Source organism: Plutella xylostella, chromosome 22 (assembly GCF_932276165.1).
Source record: "Plutella xylostella chromosome 22, ilPluXylo3.1, whole genome shotgun sequence".
NCBI classification, from domain to species: Eukaryota; Metazoa; Arthropoda; class Insecta; order Lepidoptera; family Plutellidae; genus Plutella; species Plutella xylostella.
In genome coordinates this window covers 9272835-9292564 of record NC_064002.1, presented here as the reverse complement: position 1 = coordinate 9292564, position 19730 = coordinate 9272835, and the positions used below count along the sequence as shown (strand labels likewise).

Genomic DNA, 19730 nt, shown 5'->3' with positions numbered 1-19730 from the left:
CAGTCCACTCACGCCACCTAGGCTGAAAATATAAAATAAGGAACTACCTACCAGGCCGACCCATGTACAATAACTTTTAGCGCCATCTATGTTCAATCATTAACACTAAAAAAACTAAAATTAAAAATATTAAATAACACGAAAAAGATGATTAATTTAATTGAGTCGTAATTAGTGATACACAAATACCTATAGGTATAAAATCACTATTTTCTTATGTCACTAAACTTCTAACCTAAAGTGTAATTCAGCTACTCATCAAGAGATGGCGCTCAAAGAGATTTCGCTAGCACAAGAACTTACAAAATAATTTAAGTAATTTCTTTTTTTTTACTCTTACCTATTTAATCCAAATTTTCAAAGAAAGACAAATTATAATTTATTTATATGACCTATTAATTTATAGAAATACTTATAAGATCTAAATAATAATTGATATCGTGGTTCTCCGGACGGTATCTCTATGTCTATATCGACGGTATCTCTATCCAATGAACGGGCTAGTGGTTCAATCAAAAAGGAGATTTAACCAGTTGCCTGCGACATATACAATTACAAAGCTAGCACATTAACAATGCACCTTTGCTCACCCTGAAGTAATACAAGCCTGTATTTACAAGGCATGAGTGTTTATACAGAGTCTGCCCATACCCGATGAATAGTTAAAATAACTGTTACAGAGAAGTGGCAGTGCCCGTGGGTTGATGTTTCCATTACCATATGCAGGCATCCTCTCAAACTAAGACTCTTGGTATGTTCTTGTGAATAGTCAATACGGGACGGTCTAGGGAAGTGTTTACGTTTGCATTATTGGATAGTCCAGCCATAAAAACCTAAGAAATTTAACTTGAAATCTACATTCTAGGTATTAGGTTCTACCCCTGGTCCATGAACATGGTCCTGGCGCTTTACTACAAAAGTAGATGCGGTTTTCATTGAATTTGTTACATTTTTATTAACTCATATTATTAGTCAGACAAGTATACATTTGTCACACTTTGCACATGGATAGCTAGACTAGCCAGTTTCCAATTTCTAGTTGGACAAATGGACATAGAGTGAAGCTATGGTAGCAAGAAGTCGTGAAGCCATATATGGCCATAATCTGAAGACACTTACAGTGCGTTAGCCGGACGATCCCGAAAGCTTTGTGCATACTAATCCAACCAATCCTAAACCCCAATAGACTACCTATCTCCAATAGGTGAACTGGAAGCAACTGTCGAAGACCGGATTAAATGGCTATTAGTAAGCTTCCTAAATTGATAGATTCACACTATCACAAGCACTAGCTGGTATATATAATATTTTTAAATAATACGTAATTACGTAACTAAGTACCCTCCATTCCAAGTAGCTTTATAAACAAATAGCTGTTCCCGCGAGCTTTGCTTCGCCTTAAAAAGTTTTCCCGTGGGAATTCCGGGATAAAAGTAGCCTATGTTCTTTCTCAAATTTCATTCAAATCCGTTCAGTAGTTTTGGCGTGAAAGTGTAGCAGAAAGACAGACAGACACAGTTACTTTCGCATTTATAATATTAGTTAGGATAAGTATTTAAAAAACAACCTAGAATTGTAAATTTAATCAGAGAACGATTTTTCAAAATAAAATAAATCAAAAACATCACTAACAATAACAGGAAAGAGGAACCTACGAGTATTTTTGTAAGACTTGAAAGAATTTATTTTTCTGTGCTATAAAAGGAGTAAGTATTTACAAATTCGAAAAGCAAAGTAAAGTTCAACATAATATGATTAAAACATGATTTACCTGTTTGTCTTTAAAATGGCCCCACTCCATGCGGCCAGACTTTCTTAGAGGTTTGTATATTTTCTGCTTCAAATAAATAGTTCAATTTAAAAAATATATATAATACCTAATAATATAGCTCATTTTTTTTACTACATTAGTTTTAACGTTGGTTTCTTCACCGCGAACTCACTTTGACTATCACCATCAGACAATATAAATGTTCTGTGTTTTTTTAAAAATTCTGAATGCCTTTGACATTAATTACATCCTAATGCATAATATACGTTCCATCGTTTTGATTGGTGGGTAGAGCTACTTCATTTATACCCACTTTATTCGATTTATAAATCACCAGAATTAAAACATAATAATCAATTTAAAAACTCCCAATTAGGAGAAGATTGATGACTAAACAGACAGCAGAGGATATAATTTGTGGGTTCATAATGATGATCAGTTTCCATCAGATCGTCATGTCTCAAAATACAACGATTACGCAACATTTTTGGCCATGAGTGCCAAATATGGCAAGTTTGGTGGATCGAGTTACCTACACTAGATCCACCAAACTCGATAATATTATTCAGTGTTTGTTTTAGATTGAAGTGAGAAATAAACGCCCATAAAGTATTTTTTTCTGGTCCACACCAGAAAAAAATACTTTATGGGCGTTTATTTCTCACTTCAATCTAAATCGCATCAACTAAGAACCATCTTTAATATTAATTTCTAATAATATTTCTATTTTCTCAATACTGAGTAGGTATATGACCTGTAAAATAACTTAGGAGTCAAATCCACGTTGCTTCCACACCTTAAAATTATTTCAGTAGTGTCCACAAAGCATTGTAAAACCAATATTCACCAAGCGCACAATATTCAAGCTAAGCCAGCTAGTTCTGAATAAATGTATTTTCTTACTTTTCGTTTTCTTATAGATAGCTCACGTCTATCTAAGGTGTCAAATTCAAACATTCCAATGATAGAATCACTTTCATTCATGATGAGTTCATGATATGAATGACTCATGCTAACGCTAGTGTAAATAGAATATAAACTTACGTAGAAGAAAAATGAATTGGTATAGCAAAATGTCAAACATTATTAAATTCAAAAGAATGCATTTTCTACACGAGTTGTCCAATAAATTAAACCTAATCGTTTGTAAATAGAGACTATAATGTAGAAATTAAGTTACAAAAGGTTCATTCAGCAAGAAGTTCTTCAGGAAAAAATAACGACTTCCTTTTCCTCGTTTGAATTTAAAATGTGGTAGGAATATACTATGCATTTGAAATGTTTATTATAAATTTAAAGAATAAATAGAAATCACTTACAAAAGAAAATTATGTAGACATTGATCAAAGTAAAATTCCGAGAGTGAAAGAGATTACTCTCAGTGATAAGGCCGCCTATTGTGCATTATTCTATTCCTTATAAATTTACTATGATCATGATATGTCTCTGTATTATACTCCACAAAGGTGGAATTCACTCACAAATAGCGGTATCAGTGTAATCAGTGACGGTTTTTAATACGAGAATACATCTTTCAATTCACCTTTTAAAAATTAAGGGTTCCATTTTTTGACTGCCCCTTGGAAAAATAAGTGTAATCTGACAGGCTTTTTCACGGTGAAAAACACTAGCAAATTTAGTTTTAGTCACCAACCTACTAAAAAAAAACAGATAAAAAACGATTCAATATATGTTTTTATGGAAATTTCAGGTAATTTATTGATAAAGTCGTGTGTAGTGCAGCAATACCATAGTGCAATAGTGTGTGTGCATGTGTGGATTTTTTGGTCAAAATGTTAATAATAGTACTTACCTAATTATTTTAAGTTATTTGTACGAACGAAATGTACCTAAGTCTATGCTAAGTTTTAATGACGCAACCAGATACATTTTACAATTAATCTCAAACGCCCTTATTTGAGTCCGTAACTTAAGGTTATTTAAAGTTTCAAACTTAAAAGTATACTTTTTCAACTTTCTTTATTATAATGAAAAATCTGGTCTGAGAAATTTCAGGAACATGATCCCTTGAGTTAGGAAACTTTGTTCACTACTAATAGATAAACAGAACTTTGTTAGTTGGCTTTGTTATTTATTTTGTACGAGTATACTTAATAATAATTAGGTTCTGGTTCAGTACAAAGACTTGATCTTTCAGCACCTATATCTTCGTTCTCCCATGCCTCATAATAATAAAGTTTACACCAGGATATACTGTAGTCGTGGGCTACACATCAGTATAATATGTTTCATCAATGGCTGCTCTGGAGGGTCATGGCGCCATAGATAAATGGCCATTCTACTTTATTAGTCAAAATCTGCCACAGAACACATCCTACATTTAAATTAAGGACTAGAGTCGAAAGCGAAAATAATAGTGAGCACAAAATTACCAATTATGATTCAAAATAATTTCCATTATTGTGCTTGAATTTTAATTTTCAGTTTCCGGTTGCTTTTCAGCAGCAAAATGCTTCAGCTCGTAACGCTGTTAGCCACTTCAGTTGCGATGCACTCGTAATAATAAGCAGCCAATAAGAATAATTTATGAATTTTCTATGATGGAAACTACTGGTAGTTTTTTAGGGTTCCGTATTTGTTCGCTTCCTTTGAAAACGGAACTTTATGTTCTTATATCGGGTCTAAATCTATTGGTTTTGCTAAGATCATAATAAGTATTAACAGTAGATCTTAGCTCTGAAAATGAAGAATCTAGCTAGAGTGACCATTGATCTGTAAGTACATTTAGTAAATCAGACGCCTTTAAATCTATGATTTCCCAGCATGAAAAATATACCTAGTAAGGCGCCAGAACAATGTCATTCCTTTCCATCCCGGTATTTCAAGGGCAATTACCTAGAACTATCAATACATTCACATAAGACAAGTTTCGCTACGTTGCGTATTGCTGTCTCCGCGCTAGTGAGCTAGACACATACCAACATAACCAATCAAAATTTATGTCTTTATTATGCGCGGGCACGACCAGTGACGTGCATGCCGGCCGGCGGCCGTGTGATGCTGATGCGGGACTGACAGTATCTTAACTGCTGATTCGGAAAATAACATTGGCCTGTGTTCTTGTAAGATTAATACTCGAGTTACCCATAGGTAGGTAATTATACGTTATTTAATCGATAGGTATAGAAAACCGTTTCGAGGAATAAGGCCTTTTATAACTTTTCTTTTGTTGGTAGGAAAGTTTAAAGATTAAATAAGAAAATAAAATAGAAACAGATTATTTGTAGGAACATGTAAGACATTTCAAAGTTCTCAATTGTTTCAAGTATGGAAAACGTTTATGAATAAATAAATGAATTGGTGCAAACATAATATTATCTGTTAAGTAGTTGTGCGTTTATATTAACTCTTTCGCGCAGCAATGCCTCTCAGCCTGCTTACTACCATTATTAGGTTATTATACGACGATGGTTCACCTTAACAGTTCTTTTGTTGGAATTCGAAGAAGTTTATTTTACTTCTTATTTTTACTGTACAGAAAACTTACATATAAAATGTAACACTGAAAGGCTAGTGTAGTATTTGTACGTTGTACACTCACGAGCAATGAAAAAGTTTCAGTGACATATAGAACGTCAATGGCAGGTGGAACTTTTTCATTGCTCTAGTGAATATATGAATCAGAGATGGAACGTGGCTGTCAAATCCATAGACTTACCCCCTTATTCATAGAAAAGTTACAAGACGTTTTAACTAATAAACTGTTTTGTCCCTCTCTTTCAAAGAACAAATTGTCCTTTGTCGGAGAGGGACAAAACAGTTTATTAGTTAAAACGTCTTGTAACTTAAGGGGGTAAGTCTATGGTCAAATCCGTAGTGAATAGGAGTCCAAACATTTATCTAAATGTGGCCAATGAAAGTGACTCTACTGTGACATTGACGATCGTAAAACGAATCATACATATAAGTACAACATAAAACTGTTTACATGATTGCCTATTCGACGCTAACACTGGCTTTTACTTGTCTGCATTTGTATGTAAATCGCTGTAGTGTTTATTATTTGTGATTCAAATGAGGGCATAAGGTGGAATCGAGATCGTTTGACTGCACTTGTGAACGATATATAAGAAAATACTATTTTGTAAACAACGCGACACTTGACATTAATTTATCGGGACCATATAGGACATTATAGGTACACATTTTATACAGTATATACTTAACGGTATGTGTTTAACGCAGCAGCCATTAATTACTCAAATGTTATTTTAAAGTTTAGACTTTATTGTCATCGATGCTTATTCTCAGACTCATAAGCAAGTCATCATCAGTTAGTTTTTTTGGAGCGACGGCGACGCTGCTTTTGGATTGTTAATTGCTAATGTGTCGGTGGTGCTTACTGGTGATACGGTATCTGTACTTAAAGGATTAGACAACAAAGCCGTCTTTAAGATGTTTCCGATACAAACTAATTTTGTTTACATTAAGTATTCCCGCTATGGCAGGGTCAGGAGACTCGTCGGTGACTGGGCCACAGGGGGTTCACTTTAGCTTACGAAAAACTAAATGTTAGAGCGCTAATATAAGTGTATTACGACCATAGACTAATATAAGTGTATTATATAGTCTATGCCACGACTATCTCGTTGTAATAATAATGTCCTCCTAGCCGAATTTCGACCACGGCGGCCAATCTCAACTGAGATCAGCCATCTACGCAGGAGTAGATTATAGTGCCCAAGTGTGTGCGCAGTACACAGGAGCACTCTCTGTTCCATCACTCTCAGAGCCCAATGGGACGGATTGACCGACACGACTGGAGAGAGCTAGGCGCAGGACCGACTGCTTTACATGCCCATCCGACAGCATGGATCGTTTCACTGTTTCGGACATCAGGTGATCAGCCTTCTATGTCCTAACCAAACTTAGAACCACAATTTAGAAACACAAATTGATGGTCCCACCCAGGAATCGAACCCGGGACCTCTGGGTCATGAAGCGAAGCTTCTACCACTAGACCACAGAGGCAGTCATCAGTCATCTCGTTGTATTATGGTAAGCATCCACCGATCGGTAGTGAACGTATCGGACCGAACAGATTTTCATAAATTTTATGTAAGCGTCAAAAAAAGGCGTCGGCAATGGCGATGTAGTGGATGCAGTTATCTGAATTTCTATACAAAGAATACTGCATGCGAAGCGTCCATTGCGTACGATGCCGAAACTTGACTTGAGCCGAACGATGACTCCTTCGACAGCACGTCACATTTATTTTTTGTGAAATAAGTGTTGTTAAATAAAGCAGACTTGAACAGGACCTACGTACCGATTGCATGAAACAATCGTCCCTTTGGTTTTTGTCAAGCGAGAATAACCCTCCAGTAAGCGACCTCCGGCTGGTGACTGACCAAATAAGGTGTGCGGAAAGTCAATCGAGACTGCATTCCTGTATCACGTTGTCCATGGCGCCTTTGTGGGTTTATGCCATCTCTCTCTCGTTGAGCCTGAGGTAGATAGAGACAGAATAAATGTTAAACCCCAGGATGATTTTTATTGCTATCAAACATAGAATGGGCTATTTTTAAGCACTCAATCGTATCCGCAAATTACGTTCTGTATTTGAAATTTGACAATGTGTGACATATAAACTGTAAGGTTACAATATTTAAAAATTAATTAATATTTTCACATTTTAAATGTATGTTCAGTTACCAAGGCATCCAGTGAGTGCCTACCACCGATAAGATCATTCAGCAAAGAACACTTGTTTGCAAATTGCAATCAAGAATGAATAGCCGACGGCTTCATACCGCACCACTTGTTCCTTGGAAATAAAGCCAACATGGGGAGAGCAAGTTTTTACAAAGAAATCTTAATTGAATGATTGATTGATTGATATTGAATTATTGCAACGAGTTTTTTTAACACTTGATGCTTTCTTCAGTAGCAGAAGAATACTTGCGTCATTTTCAAAGCTTATTTTTAAATACTTACTAGCATTATTTAATTACGTAACTTTTCATTCCACTTTTCTTGATATAGCAACGGTTATGAATATAAATATCATTCAAATAGGATCAGGTGGAGGTATAACATCGGGGCAAGATAAATATATAAAAAAAAACAAAATTATATACATTCGGTTCATTGGTTATGATTTTATGATCTCAAAGTTTTCTTCCCGCAGTTTGTGTTCCATTAATATACTTACGGTTTAACCCACCTGACCTAACATATTATTAAAATATATTTAATAATGTTTATTTGACCAAAATACTTACATATTTATTGAAAGTTTCATAAATATTTTTTAAGATTTAGATACTTAACTGTAACTATAAGTAGGTACTTATTTAAGAAATTTATAATAATCATTGACCCCATTTGATAAAACAATGAGGTTTATCGATTTATGCATATTATTATGCATAATAAATAGGCATACATATTATGTTATCTTGATAAGATTTTACTTAGGTACTTACATACAATAACTAAATACGTCTATGTATATAGTTATAGAAAGGGGGAGGGCAACCAGTGCCCATTCGCCACTGCGACCTAAAAGATCTATTGTGGTTCCCCTTGCCGAGTCAAATCTCACTCTTCAGGCCCAGGTCTTTTATAAACCTGATGATTTTACCGGGAGGGAGAGACCTGACATCTATGGGGGCTAATTTGTAGCCGTCCAAGATTCTGTTTCTCCTGTGAATGATGGCCTCACATTCACAGAGAATATGCATGGGCGTTTCGTCCTCTTCATTGCAGAATCTACAAGTTGGAGTGTCGGACAGACCCATTTTATGTAGATGACTGTTCACGTCTATGTAGGTAAGCACATAAATATATGTACATAGCAAATTAATGGCTTGGTCCATTAACTACAGTTAAAGTTAAAATACTATACCAGCCAAATGGCACAATTGCTTATTAATACATGTACTTACATGATAAATGTAACCTCAACCTTATTTAGTGCACCAATTAAATATATGCGTCTGTATGCGTCACACTAAACATCATCATATTCGAAAACAATGGTTTCATATATTACGGGCTCACAATAGAACCATGAACAGACTGAGGATTGTTTGTCCTTCTACATGACAGTCGCAAACAAATAATTTGTTTGCAATTATTGCACTCTCATTTTCATTTGAGACTTCAAACATTCGCAACCTTTTCGAGGGGCAGTTAAAAAACGATTAAAGGTAGGGTTTTGGGCCTTATTCCACCACGCTGGTCTGGTCTGGTTTGGGTTGTGCTGAGAGAGTATTGTGGTCAACCCGATTGTCAGTTGTTTTTAAGCTACCCGAATGCCTCTGACTAAGCTTACGACTACTGCTGAAACAGCAAACAGAACCCACAGCGCAGCAACCACTTGAAATTGGTCACCCATCCAATGAGTGACCGTGCCATTTGTTGCTTACCTTAAATGATCAGTTACTTATGATCACTGAAACTAGTGCAACTACGGATGCTTTGTAGGAATGAAAAATTATATGGTTGTCTAATTATGTAGGTACAAGAGTGATGATTTAGGGTAAGGGAAAGGGAATATGGGTGTAAAGTCACGCAACATTGTTAATGCATTGCTATTACATTTAAATTAAGTTAAGCAATGCAAATTGCAATGTTGCCATGGCCAACTAATCACGTTACGTGAATCTTAATTTATATACTTAGTTACAGCGAATGCTAATGATATGATAGGATTAGGCACCGACGTATTGACGTATACATACTGCAAGATTTATTCCTAGTGATAAAGCATTTCCTAAATTCAAAATCTGCTTTTACACTATGAGAAAGAGAGGCATAATTCTTTAGGCAAAAAAAACAACGATGTTGGCTCGCGGGAATAGTACTTATTGAAGTCCTGTTTAATTTTTCTCCGACACTTTTTTCAGGACAAAAGGACAGAATGTTCAGTACCGCACCTATTAACATGGAACAAAGACATTCCGGTATCTATACTGCAGTCTAACCCCCTTATTCATAGAAAAGTTACAATACGTTTTAACTAATAAACTGTTTTGTCCCTCTCCAACAAAGAACAATTTGTTCTTTGACAGAGAGGGACAAAACAGTTTATTAGTTAAAACGTTTTGTAACTTCTCTATGAATAAGGGGGTTAGTCTAAAGATGTATTGCATTTTGTAAGTAATACTTTGTGCTGAGATTTTTATGCGGATTATATTATTATACAGATGTTGAAAATTTGAGATGTTGAGACTGTAATAGAGTGACTCAGATGGCCATTCTAAACAACTTTTGAAAATTCTCTGAAACAGGACATAGCAAGCTGATCAGACTTCTATCTCCTAAAACATTCGATGGCCTCTTCAGAAAACAAACGTTTGGCCTCAGGCTGATGAAGCAGAGCTTTGACCACTACACAACGGAGGCAGTTAGACATGTCGACAGATCAACAGGTTAGATATAACACAGAGAGGCTGCACAGAACATTACAATCAGATGTTACATTGCTTTGTGCCAGTTTATTCAAACTGCTCTTGACATGTTGATAGTTGGTAGACTGCATATGAAATGAGCATAATAGTATAAATCCTTTTCAATTTACGTAGGTATGTACCTGGTAGATATTTATACTAATATCTGAATACCGTATACCTATATACCGTTGATAGTTGACACAGTACAATATTTTCGTGATTTTCATTTCTGAATATTGCCATGTGGTGATGAGGTAAGCAATCTCATAGTGATATAAACATTAACTTATGTATTACTTTAAATAAAATAAATATTTTATTTTATAATCAATCAATAAGAACTCACATACTCTAATTTTATATTGGCTATCAGCTTATCAGCTCCTAATACTACTATTTATAATTCTGCTTTTGCTTTAAGGGTGCTGGCTGGCATTAACATCTGAGTGTGAAATGGTACCTTAACCAGATGTTGATAATGTTGTCGACTGATGTGTAGCAAGGCCGTGCAGTAAGTGGCGATGGCGTACCTAAACATGAAGAGTTTGAGAGCCACTTAACAGTACACATGATGTCATCCAGAGTTATAATCTAGAGTCTAGAGTTCAATACTCCATGTAAAAAAACATAATCACCTCTCCTAGTCACAATTTTTCACTTTATATTATTACCAAGCGTATAGGTCTCGTAACTTATGTTCATTATCTTACTAATAGCTGTTCCCGTGAGCTTCGCTTTGCCCTAAAAAGTTTTCCCGTGGGAACTCCGGAATAAAAAGGAGCCTATGTTATTTCTTAGGGTCTAGACCATATGGGTACACTACATAAATCCGAATTACTTTTTTACGAATATGAAAATAACGATTTTTAAAATTACGAATTTCATAGTTCCGAATAATTCACAATCCCGAATTTCAAGTTTCCGAATAACGAAAATAACGAATAGTTAATAAACGAAATTTCAAACTACATATTTATTAAAATGACGAAAGTCAATTTTCCGAATATTATTATTTCGATGTTTTAAAAGTACGACCTTTTATTATAACGAATTGTTAAAATTACGAATCCCGAAGTTTTAATATTCCGAAAATACAAATTCCCGAATGTATCTTAGTTTACAAGAAATAGTTGATAAGAATAGTGTGTTTATTAACAGCATAATCCGTATACAATTTAACAATATTTGTTTTTCGATATCTATGTGCACCTAACACGCTCCTCCTCGCTTTGCTCGTCGTCGCACCTATCTTTAGATTTAGGTCCTAAAGTTTTTAAGGTTAATCACCGTAAAAATCCGAGCAATTTTATTGCTTTGTTGTGTTACTTAACAACAAATACTACAAATAGTTTTATTTACAATATTAATACTCTATATTTGAAACGCTCCGCTCCGCTTCGCTGCGCTCCGCTTTGTTTTTCAATATCTATGTGCACCTAACACGCTCCTCCTCGCTTTGCTCGTCGTCGCACCTATCTTTAGGTTTTGGGTCTAAGGTTTTTAAAACGTTTACGGTTTTTTTGCAAAATCACGAATTATCACATTTTCGATCGGGATTTGAATTTTTCGTGATTATAATAAATCGGTATTTTATTTTTCGTATGCTTAAGGAATCGTTTTTTTTAACGTTCGTGTATTTGACAATCGTAATAACAAATCTTCGTGATTATAATATTCGAAATTATAATTTACGTGATTTTTAGAATTCGGAATTTAAAAAAATCGGTATTGCAATATTTCGTAAATTGCATATTCGGTGTTTTCAAATTCGGAAAAAAGTTTTTCGGAATATTTGGGTGTTCCCAGACCATATGTATACCAAATTTCATTCAAATCCGTTCAGTAGTTTGGGCGTGAAAGAGTAACAGACAGACAGACACAGTTACTTATGCATTTATAATATTAGTTAGGATATATAAAATACTAGCTGTCCCCGCGAGCTTCGCTTCGCCTTAAAAAGTTTTCCCGTGGGAATTCCGGGATAAAAAGTAGCCTATGTTCTTTCTCAAGGTCTAGACCATATGTATATCAAATTTCATTCAAATCCGTTCAGTAGTTTTGGCGTGAAAAGGTAACAGACAGACACAGTTACTTTCGCATTTATAATATTAGTAAGGATATAATATAGTTAGGATATAGTTAGGATGTCTTATGTCTTATATCCTACTCTTTGACAATTCAGCCAATCACAGTGCTGCACTCTACATATATACCCAAGTTCATTTCAACTTGACGTTTTCAGGTGTAAGATCTTCATTTACTTCAGTATTTTTTTGTTACGGATTTTTTATCATCTTTTTCTTTTTTTAAATGAAATAGCATGAAATTTACCATAAAGAAGCCAACTTCCTTGCCCTTTTACCTGATTAATTCTAACAGAGAATCTGGGACCTAAATTATAATATATAATAAAGTTCTAAGATCTTTTATTATCGCAGTATCCAGTTGCCTGAAGTTCGGTAAACAAAGCATTTAAGTAAAAGCTCGGTACAAAAAATACACTGTTACTGGAGAACACGGTTCCTGTGAAGCTTTTTTGTTCCTTAATTTTTCATAATTGGTGGTTGCATTTATACCTAAAGGTTGCCGCTACCGTAACAAAACGCTGTGAGTTTTCCCAAGGGACATTTAATTAGACACTTTTGTTTGCGGTGAGCCCTGGGTTTACTCTTAGCAGGCGCGATAATAGCTTCATGACTTGATATTTCCAACCCGAGACAGAAAATAGGGGTGTTAGCGTAGAGTAAAAGTTCTCCATTCTTCGATATACATATACATGTGTTCGGCAGATGACTAATCGCGGTATTTGTGTTATAATTCGTTGGTGTGAATACATTAACATAAATAAAATAAAAACTGAATAAGTTTGTAAGTAGGTACCTAACTACTTCAGATTTACCTCTACATCCAATAGGTACCTTATCCTACACACACAATATCGTACAAGAAGACGGCATGTGATGGTGCGGTTGTACTGGGGGTGCCAATATTTCACTATTGCGGTGAGTCCGGCCGGTGCACGCCACACCACTAGCTGATGTATAGTGAACGGACTGTACTATCAGTTTCTCAAAGTGGATGCGATTAATCGTAAAGCCCCATCCATACGCTTGCTGTTTGTCACAAACACGGCAAACAGCAAACAAAGTCGCAAACACCAACCACAATCACCGAACACAAACAGCCATCCACATGCTCGGCGAACGCTCATAACATTCCGAACCGGCAAACACGGCGGACGACGAGCTATTACTTTCGGGTTGACATATTTTTATTATATAAATTAAAGCAAGAGAAAGAAAAAAGGAAAATAAGAAGAAAGCAAAGACGATGGTGGGATAATAATAATAATAATAATAATAATAAAAAAAACTGACTTCTTCTTTTTAATTATTATTTTATTTTATAGTTTTTAGTTTATTTGCAATAATTTTTAATCAAAAGTAAGATGCAAATGATACCAAAAAGTCCTACTAATCAATACGAATCATTCAAGCCTAAACACGAGGTAGTTGCTATATACCGTTGAGGAGTTCCCTTGACTGCCTTCCGTTTCCATCATCAGATCAGCTCAAGGTCACCATCATATTTTTTTGTTACAAGAACTATATTTATGTTTTTAATTTCATTAGAATCGGTTAATATGTGTCCAAAATGGAAATTCATACCCTGTTTTTACCCCTTTACCCAACCTTGGGGGTGAGATAAAATTCTGAAAAAAAATGGGACCACCTGGGAGCTCAACCCAATACAAAAAAAAAAAGAATTTTCAAAATCGGTTCATAAACGGCGGAGTAATCGGTGAACATACATAAAAAAAAATGCGCGCCAACGAAAAAGTGTAGCAAGTTGATACGTCCGCCTCCCGCAATGCTAGCGCGCATACTGACCGCTGCCAGACGTGTGGATACGTAGCGAACTGTTTGCCGAACATCCTTTGATCTGGCAAGAAAAACCGACACCGATGCCGAACACTGGCGAACACAAACACAAACAGGCAAACAACGACAAACACCCATCCACACGTCAGTGTTTGCTGTTTGCTGTTTGCTGTTTGCCATTGTTCGCCGAGCGTGTGGATGGGGTATAATAGTATGCTGCTTTAGGTAAGGTTACTCTAGATTAATAGAAAAGTGACGAATGAGGAATGAGTGCTACTGCCGCTTCACGGGTTTATCGACGTAGATAAACGTCACTATATCGATCGATATCGAGCACTCTACAACTCTATCGATAGCTGACAGTTACTATCATACGATTTTGACACAATGACATAAAAAGTTACATTTCTAACTGTCAGCTATCGATAGATAGAGTTATTGAAACTGGCAGTAAAAGTATTATGTTGCAAAGATTAAGCAACTTGTAATATCAAATTTGACTGTACTTACCAACAAATACAAAATAGCAATATTTTATACATAACTTGTAATTAAATCGGTAACCCTTGTGATGTGAATAATATAATTGGTTCTCTCTTGTGTCTGCTACGTAGGTGTCTGTGTGTGTCGAGATTAGAGTAGCAATAATTATTCTGGCTTTGTATACTATTTGTTTATATAAGCAAAATTATTAAATAAAATGCAGGGATGGGAAGGACAGCATTACTTATCCATTGACAACATTATTATGATCATCACCGAAGTTAAAGAATCCTTCTGGTCAAATTAAATAACTTACTTATACAATCTACTTATTTATACAGTCTTTCGGACAAAAAACTGATACTAAAATATGCATTTTCTTAGACGTACCTACCATCCCCTAAAGACATGAAGTGTGTTCCTGTGTTTTTAGTCGATTAAAAATATAAATTGTTTGTTAAGTAAATCTGCTACAGTGTCGATTTATGTCAATACAATGAATTGTGCATACATTTACACAAGTAGCAAGCAAATATTAAAGTTATTGATTTATGAATGTGTGTGTTTCACAATATCTGGATAAAAGATCATTTTTGATCAAATTCATACTGTTACTGTCAAAAAAATTGCAAGTACTAATAATTTAATTTTTATTTTACTGGTCTTCAAACCAAACGGAGTAAATAAAACAGACTCTACCCACTTAAATTATGTTAAAAAAATTAAATGGCATGCTTGCGATAAACGAAACCATAATACTTATACCTGTTAGGTATCTACTGGTTAAACTAAATAACTTTCCCCAAGAAACATACTTATCTTTCCACGATTGTCCATGCAAAGTAGGTATGGTTATTTTTTCACGAGAGCGTAATTTACAATAGCACTAGCATGTATGTGTTTCAGGTTGATTTCCCCATTTGTGCCTAGCTTCACTTACTTGTTATTTTAGGTTTGCTCATGTTCAATGAGCAATCAGCGAGAAAACATAAATTGCTCAGGTACCTACATAGATATTTGTCTTTTAAGTAGAGCGTATACCTATCGCAGAACTAAACATAACATTGTAAATAAGTAGGATTGTGTTTTATTTATATTAATCATCCCATCCCATCGAAAACAGCTTCTTGGAACCTTGTAGTAGTACAACTAGCACTGTCAAAAAGTCATCTGAGGAAAACGTATTGTTTTTCCTGTACCTATGGTATTTATTGGCATGCAAATTATTGCTCAAATTCTGAGAAACGTAAAAAGTTAGTTGAGACTTGAGACTTACTAAAAACCTAGTAGATAGGTACGTACGGTCAGCTGCATAAGTTGTTATACACTTCGGTACCTTGTCAAACTGACGAACCGTCAATATTTCAATGAATGCATAGATTGACAAGGTACATAAGTGTATACATAGCTACTTATGCAGCTGACTGTACCTACATATATTTTTTATTCACAATATGTATATATAAGTATTAAATCTAAACCATAGTCCTTGTCTAGTAGGATTAACTATCATTCTTAACAACTTAACTGGTGACTAGGATAAAGTATATTTATGAACATACAACTGTATTGTATGATGTATTGATGGTTGTAGATGTAGAGGTAGGATGTGTCTCGTTCGTTTGTTTATTTTGTTCGTAACTATTGTGCTCCCGTCATAGAATATTCGGCCCCTGGCATCTAGCATGCATGATTTCTTCCTATTTGTCGCTCGCTATTGTCCAGAGACTATCGGTATTGTATTGGTCGAATATGGGTAATACAAACAAACTATCCGTATAACGCTTCGCAAATAAAACAACGGACAAAGTTTGACCAATTAGATGGTGGTTGTAATCTGTACTTAAGTATTCGTAAGTGTTCTGGAAAATTCGGCCCTTAGTAGAAGATATAAAAAAACTCAATTAGCTAGTAAAAGGCATTCTATCAATTTATATTTCTTAATGTAGCAATGTCCTCAGTTAGAGGATATTTGAACTATCTCGAAAGTCTTTCTGTATAAATAAAAATACACACTGAAATAAGCAATATATGCAATACACACAATACTTTAATTCGAACTTATGTTCCTCGGGCAGTAAAAATGTGGTATCATTGAAATACATTCAAAATTCTGCCCTCGGTTGGCCGGACATGCCACCCAGTTTCATTCATTTTATAAATGGATGGATAGTAATTCGAATTCCCCCAAACTATTGTGCGTGTAACTCGTTTAGTTGGACAATTACACACACAAAATAATAATGAAAACAGAGTATATTTATCGGTGTAGTTACATAGAGTTACCTAAGTAAGTACCTACGTATGTTATTCTTTATTATTTTAGTCACTGAAGTCAACAAAATGTTATATTAGGGACGAATCGTACTTGTTGTATTACATGAACTTATTTATTAGATACTTAATTGATTAATGTGAGCCTGTACTGAAACTACGTCATAGATTCATAGAATGTCGCTAATTTCGTGGTGTCGATTATACAACGGTTACGGCAACATAAGAGGTAGTTAATTAACTAAGTGATTTAGCTATCCCATAATTTATATTTTAAATTAGATTAACAAATAAACACACAAAAGGTGCGAAGGCAATCCAATTAATTCTGACGGCACTTTCAGGGTAAGCACTCCCATAGTTGGCAGGTCGGCACTACTAGCTACACTGTTATTCGTAAATTATTTGGTTAATTATAGCTAAGTGATTACCTCGGAGGACTTCCGAATACTTACTTATTCAACCTACTTACCTAATCAGACCTGGGATAAACCGACCAAATTGGGTAGTAGAATAGTGACTGTTGTGACGGGAATATGTTTGACTGTCGCCCAGTATGAATATTTGTGTTTTTATCTGCGCACTGCCCTGAAAATACTGTTACGCATGTTTACCGAATAGGACTACCTACTTGGATTAAACTGAACCTATTCAGCTTACTGCCCGTACTGATTTCTTGGAGCTATAAACTCTGGTTAACCGCAGTGCCACAGCGGCTTGGACGATGGTCACTGTGCCGTAAATAGACTCAAATTAAACCTAAACACCAATTGAGTAAAGTTGATAATTTAAATGCAATGCTTACTGATTAGATTGCAAGTTTAAGACCTATTTATTGCCTAGACTAAACTTGTTTACGATTATTAATCGCAGCGATAAAGAAACCCATATCTTTTACAAATGTAGATAGGTATTATGCAGCGAAATTGTATAAGTCGTCTAAAGTAGGTAGGTAGGTACTGAAGTCAGTCATGGCGGGATAATGACAGATTGACAAAACGATTGATTTTAAATAATAATAAAAAAATAGTGAAAGAATCATTAAATCCTATGAAGATCCTATGTTTATGTCAGCTGTCAGACCTGAGTCAGCTAGGTTGCTTTCCTTTTACCCCCACTATCCTCTATCATTCTGGTCTTAGTTAAGGCCAAAGGAACTTCCGTAAAGGCAGATTAAGATTATAAAAATAGTGTTTGTCTAAGTTAGAGAAAAGATTAAGTAAGTACATATAAAACACAGTAGTCAGGTCTACCTTTCCTTGGACAATTGTTATTGACGCTTTGGGTAGGTAATTGGATAAAAATTACTTAATATAGGATAAGGGCATTTAGCTACTTACTTATACAAGAAACGATACTGATACCAGTAACTGTCGAAATTATATTTGTAATATTCCATCAGTGATATCAAAATCGACGGGCTTAAAATAACAATAACGCTCAATTACTTACCTATCTACGTATCTACTAGTTTAGATTTAGTTAGTTCATGGTTCCAAGTATTAATTACTTGGTATTTAGGTACTAAGGGTCTATCATTCTTATGTATATTTCGGTTAAACTACCAAGATTCTATTGTAATCAGAGGTAAAATAAATAATAGTTTAATTACTTATATGAATGTGGTGAATAATTTCACAGCTTGTGTGCCTGGTACAATTCAAACCTTTGTAGTTTTGAGTTAACCTTTCTCAGTTACGGTTATATTTGCGGTACTCGTATTGCTAACTATTTTATTAATAGAACCCCAATATTTTGTTTCAGCACATATTTTTTTTATACTACTTAAGTAAGTATTTGTATTAAAAAATAAAGTGATTTTGCGATTCGTTACATGGCAGTTCCTAATGGATTTAATTACGTGCGATAGTCTAGTAGGTAATCAAATTTTCTCTGAATCCTACACGTAATCTTGAAAAATAAAGAAAGTATACCTACTTACTTAAATTGGACCAGAATTTAAGAAATACATAGGTACCTATTTGTATTAACGTTACGATAAAAGTGATATCTACAATTAGATAATAACCTACTTAGGGCCTTACCACAAAACTTAGTACAGTAAACGTCTAATAAATATGTAAACTTTTTTATTATAAAACACTTGTTAAACAATGTTTAAAGTTTTTTGTCGTAACTAATACAGTTAATGCGTATAATTATGTAGGATTGATTTTGTTGTACTGACCTCTTCCGAAAAAGCAGTCTTCGGCCTTCTAGCCGGAGTTCCATTCATGATGAGCGTGCGAGAGTCGACGAGCGACCAGCGGCGGCGGCGGCGGCGGCGACAATCCGAAACTTTCTCACTGACACTTGTAGCGTCCACAACTTGGACAAACAAACTGCGAACAAAGTTACTTCCACCGAACTTCGCAAGGAGCAAAACACTGCGCGGATTCCTGAACGCGACCGAAACAGCTGCTCGCAAGGATTTATTAGTAAACGACTAAACGCACAGGCTAAGGACCGGCTGGGCACCGAACCGGCGACAAAGATAGAGCAGGAATGCGCGTGAAATCAAAAGAAACAACGCGTGGTGACGGGCCGAGATTCTGCAGTGTTTTGTTTACATAGCCGGCGCTGGCGCGGTGTAGGCACTCAATTTAATCGATGACTTCATGCAATTGGTCGTTGTGTTGATAAGGTATCGGAGCGGCGTGCGGAGTGCGAGTGACGCCAGGCGCGGGCCGCGGGTGCGCTCAGACTGCTCGCACTCGCGGCGCCGCGCCGGCCGCCCGCCAGACCCTGCATTTTTTACCAACGCGCCTACCTACCACCGTTTTTTAGAGGTTACGGTCACGACCAAATCGCTAGCGCACCGCCCGGCCACCGGTCAACATCCCGCGGTCTACATCCAGTCCGACGCAAACATTGCACGAGCGACTTAACTTATTTACCTGC

The 19730-nt window shown here is 35.6% G+C and overlaps 1 protein-coding gene across 1 annotated transcript in view; it reads right to left on the bottom strand.

Moving 5' to 3' along the window:
* LOC105388284 (four and a half LIM domains protein 2) overlaps positions 1-19520 on the bottom strand; it is a 77887-nt gene extending 58367 nt beyond the window's left edge. Inside the window, exon 1 of the mRNA XM_048629203.1 lies at positions 19018-19520. Within this exon, the coding sequence (XP_048485160.1) occupies positions 19018-19065 (48 nt within the window). The 5' untranslated portion in view covers positions 19066-19520. The remainder of the gene's footprint in view (positions 1-19017) is intronic.
* Between the last annotated feature and the right edge of the window lie 210 nt (positions 19521-19730).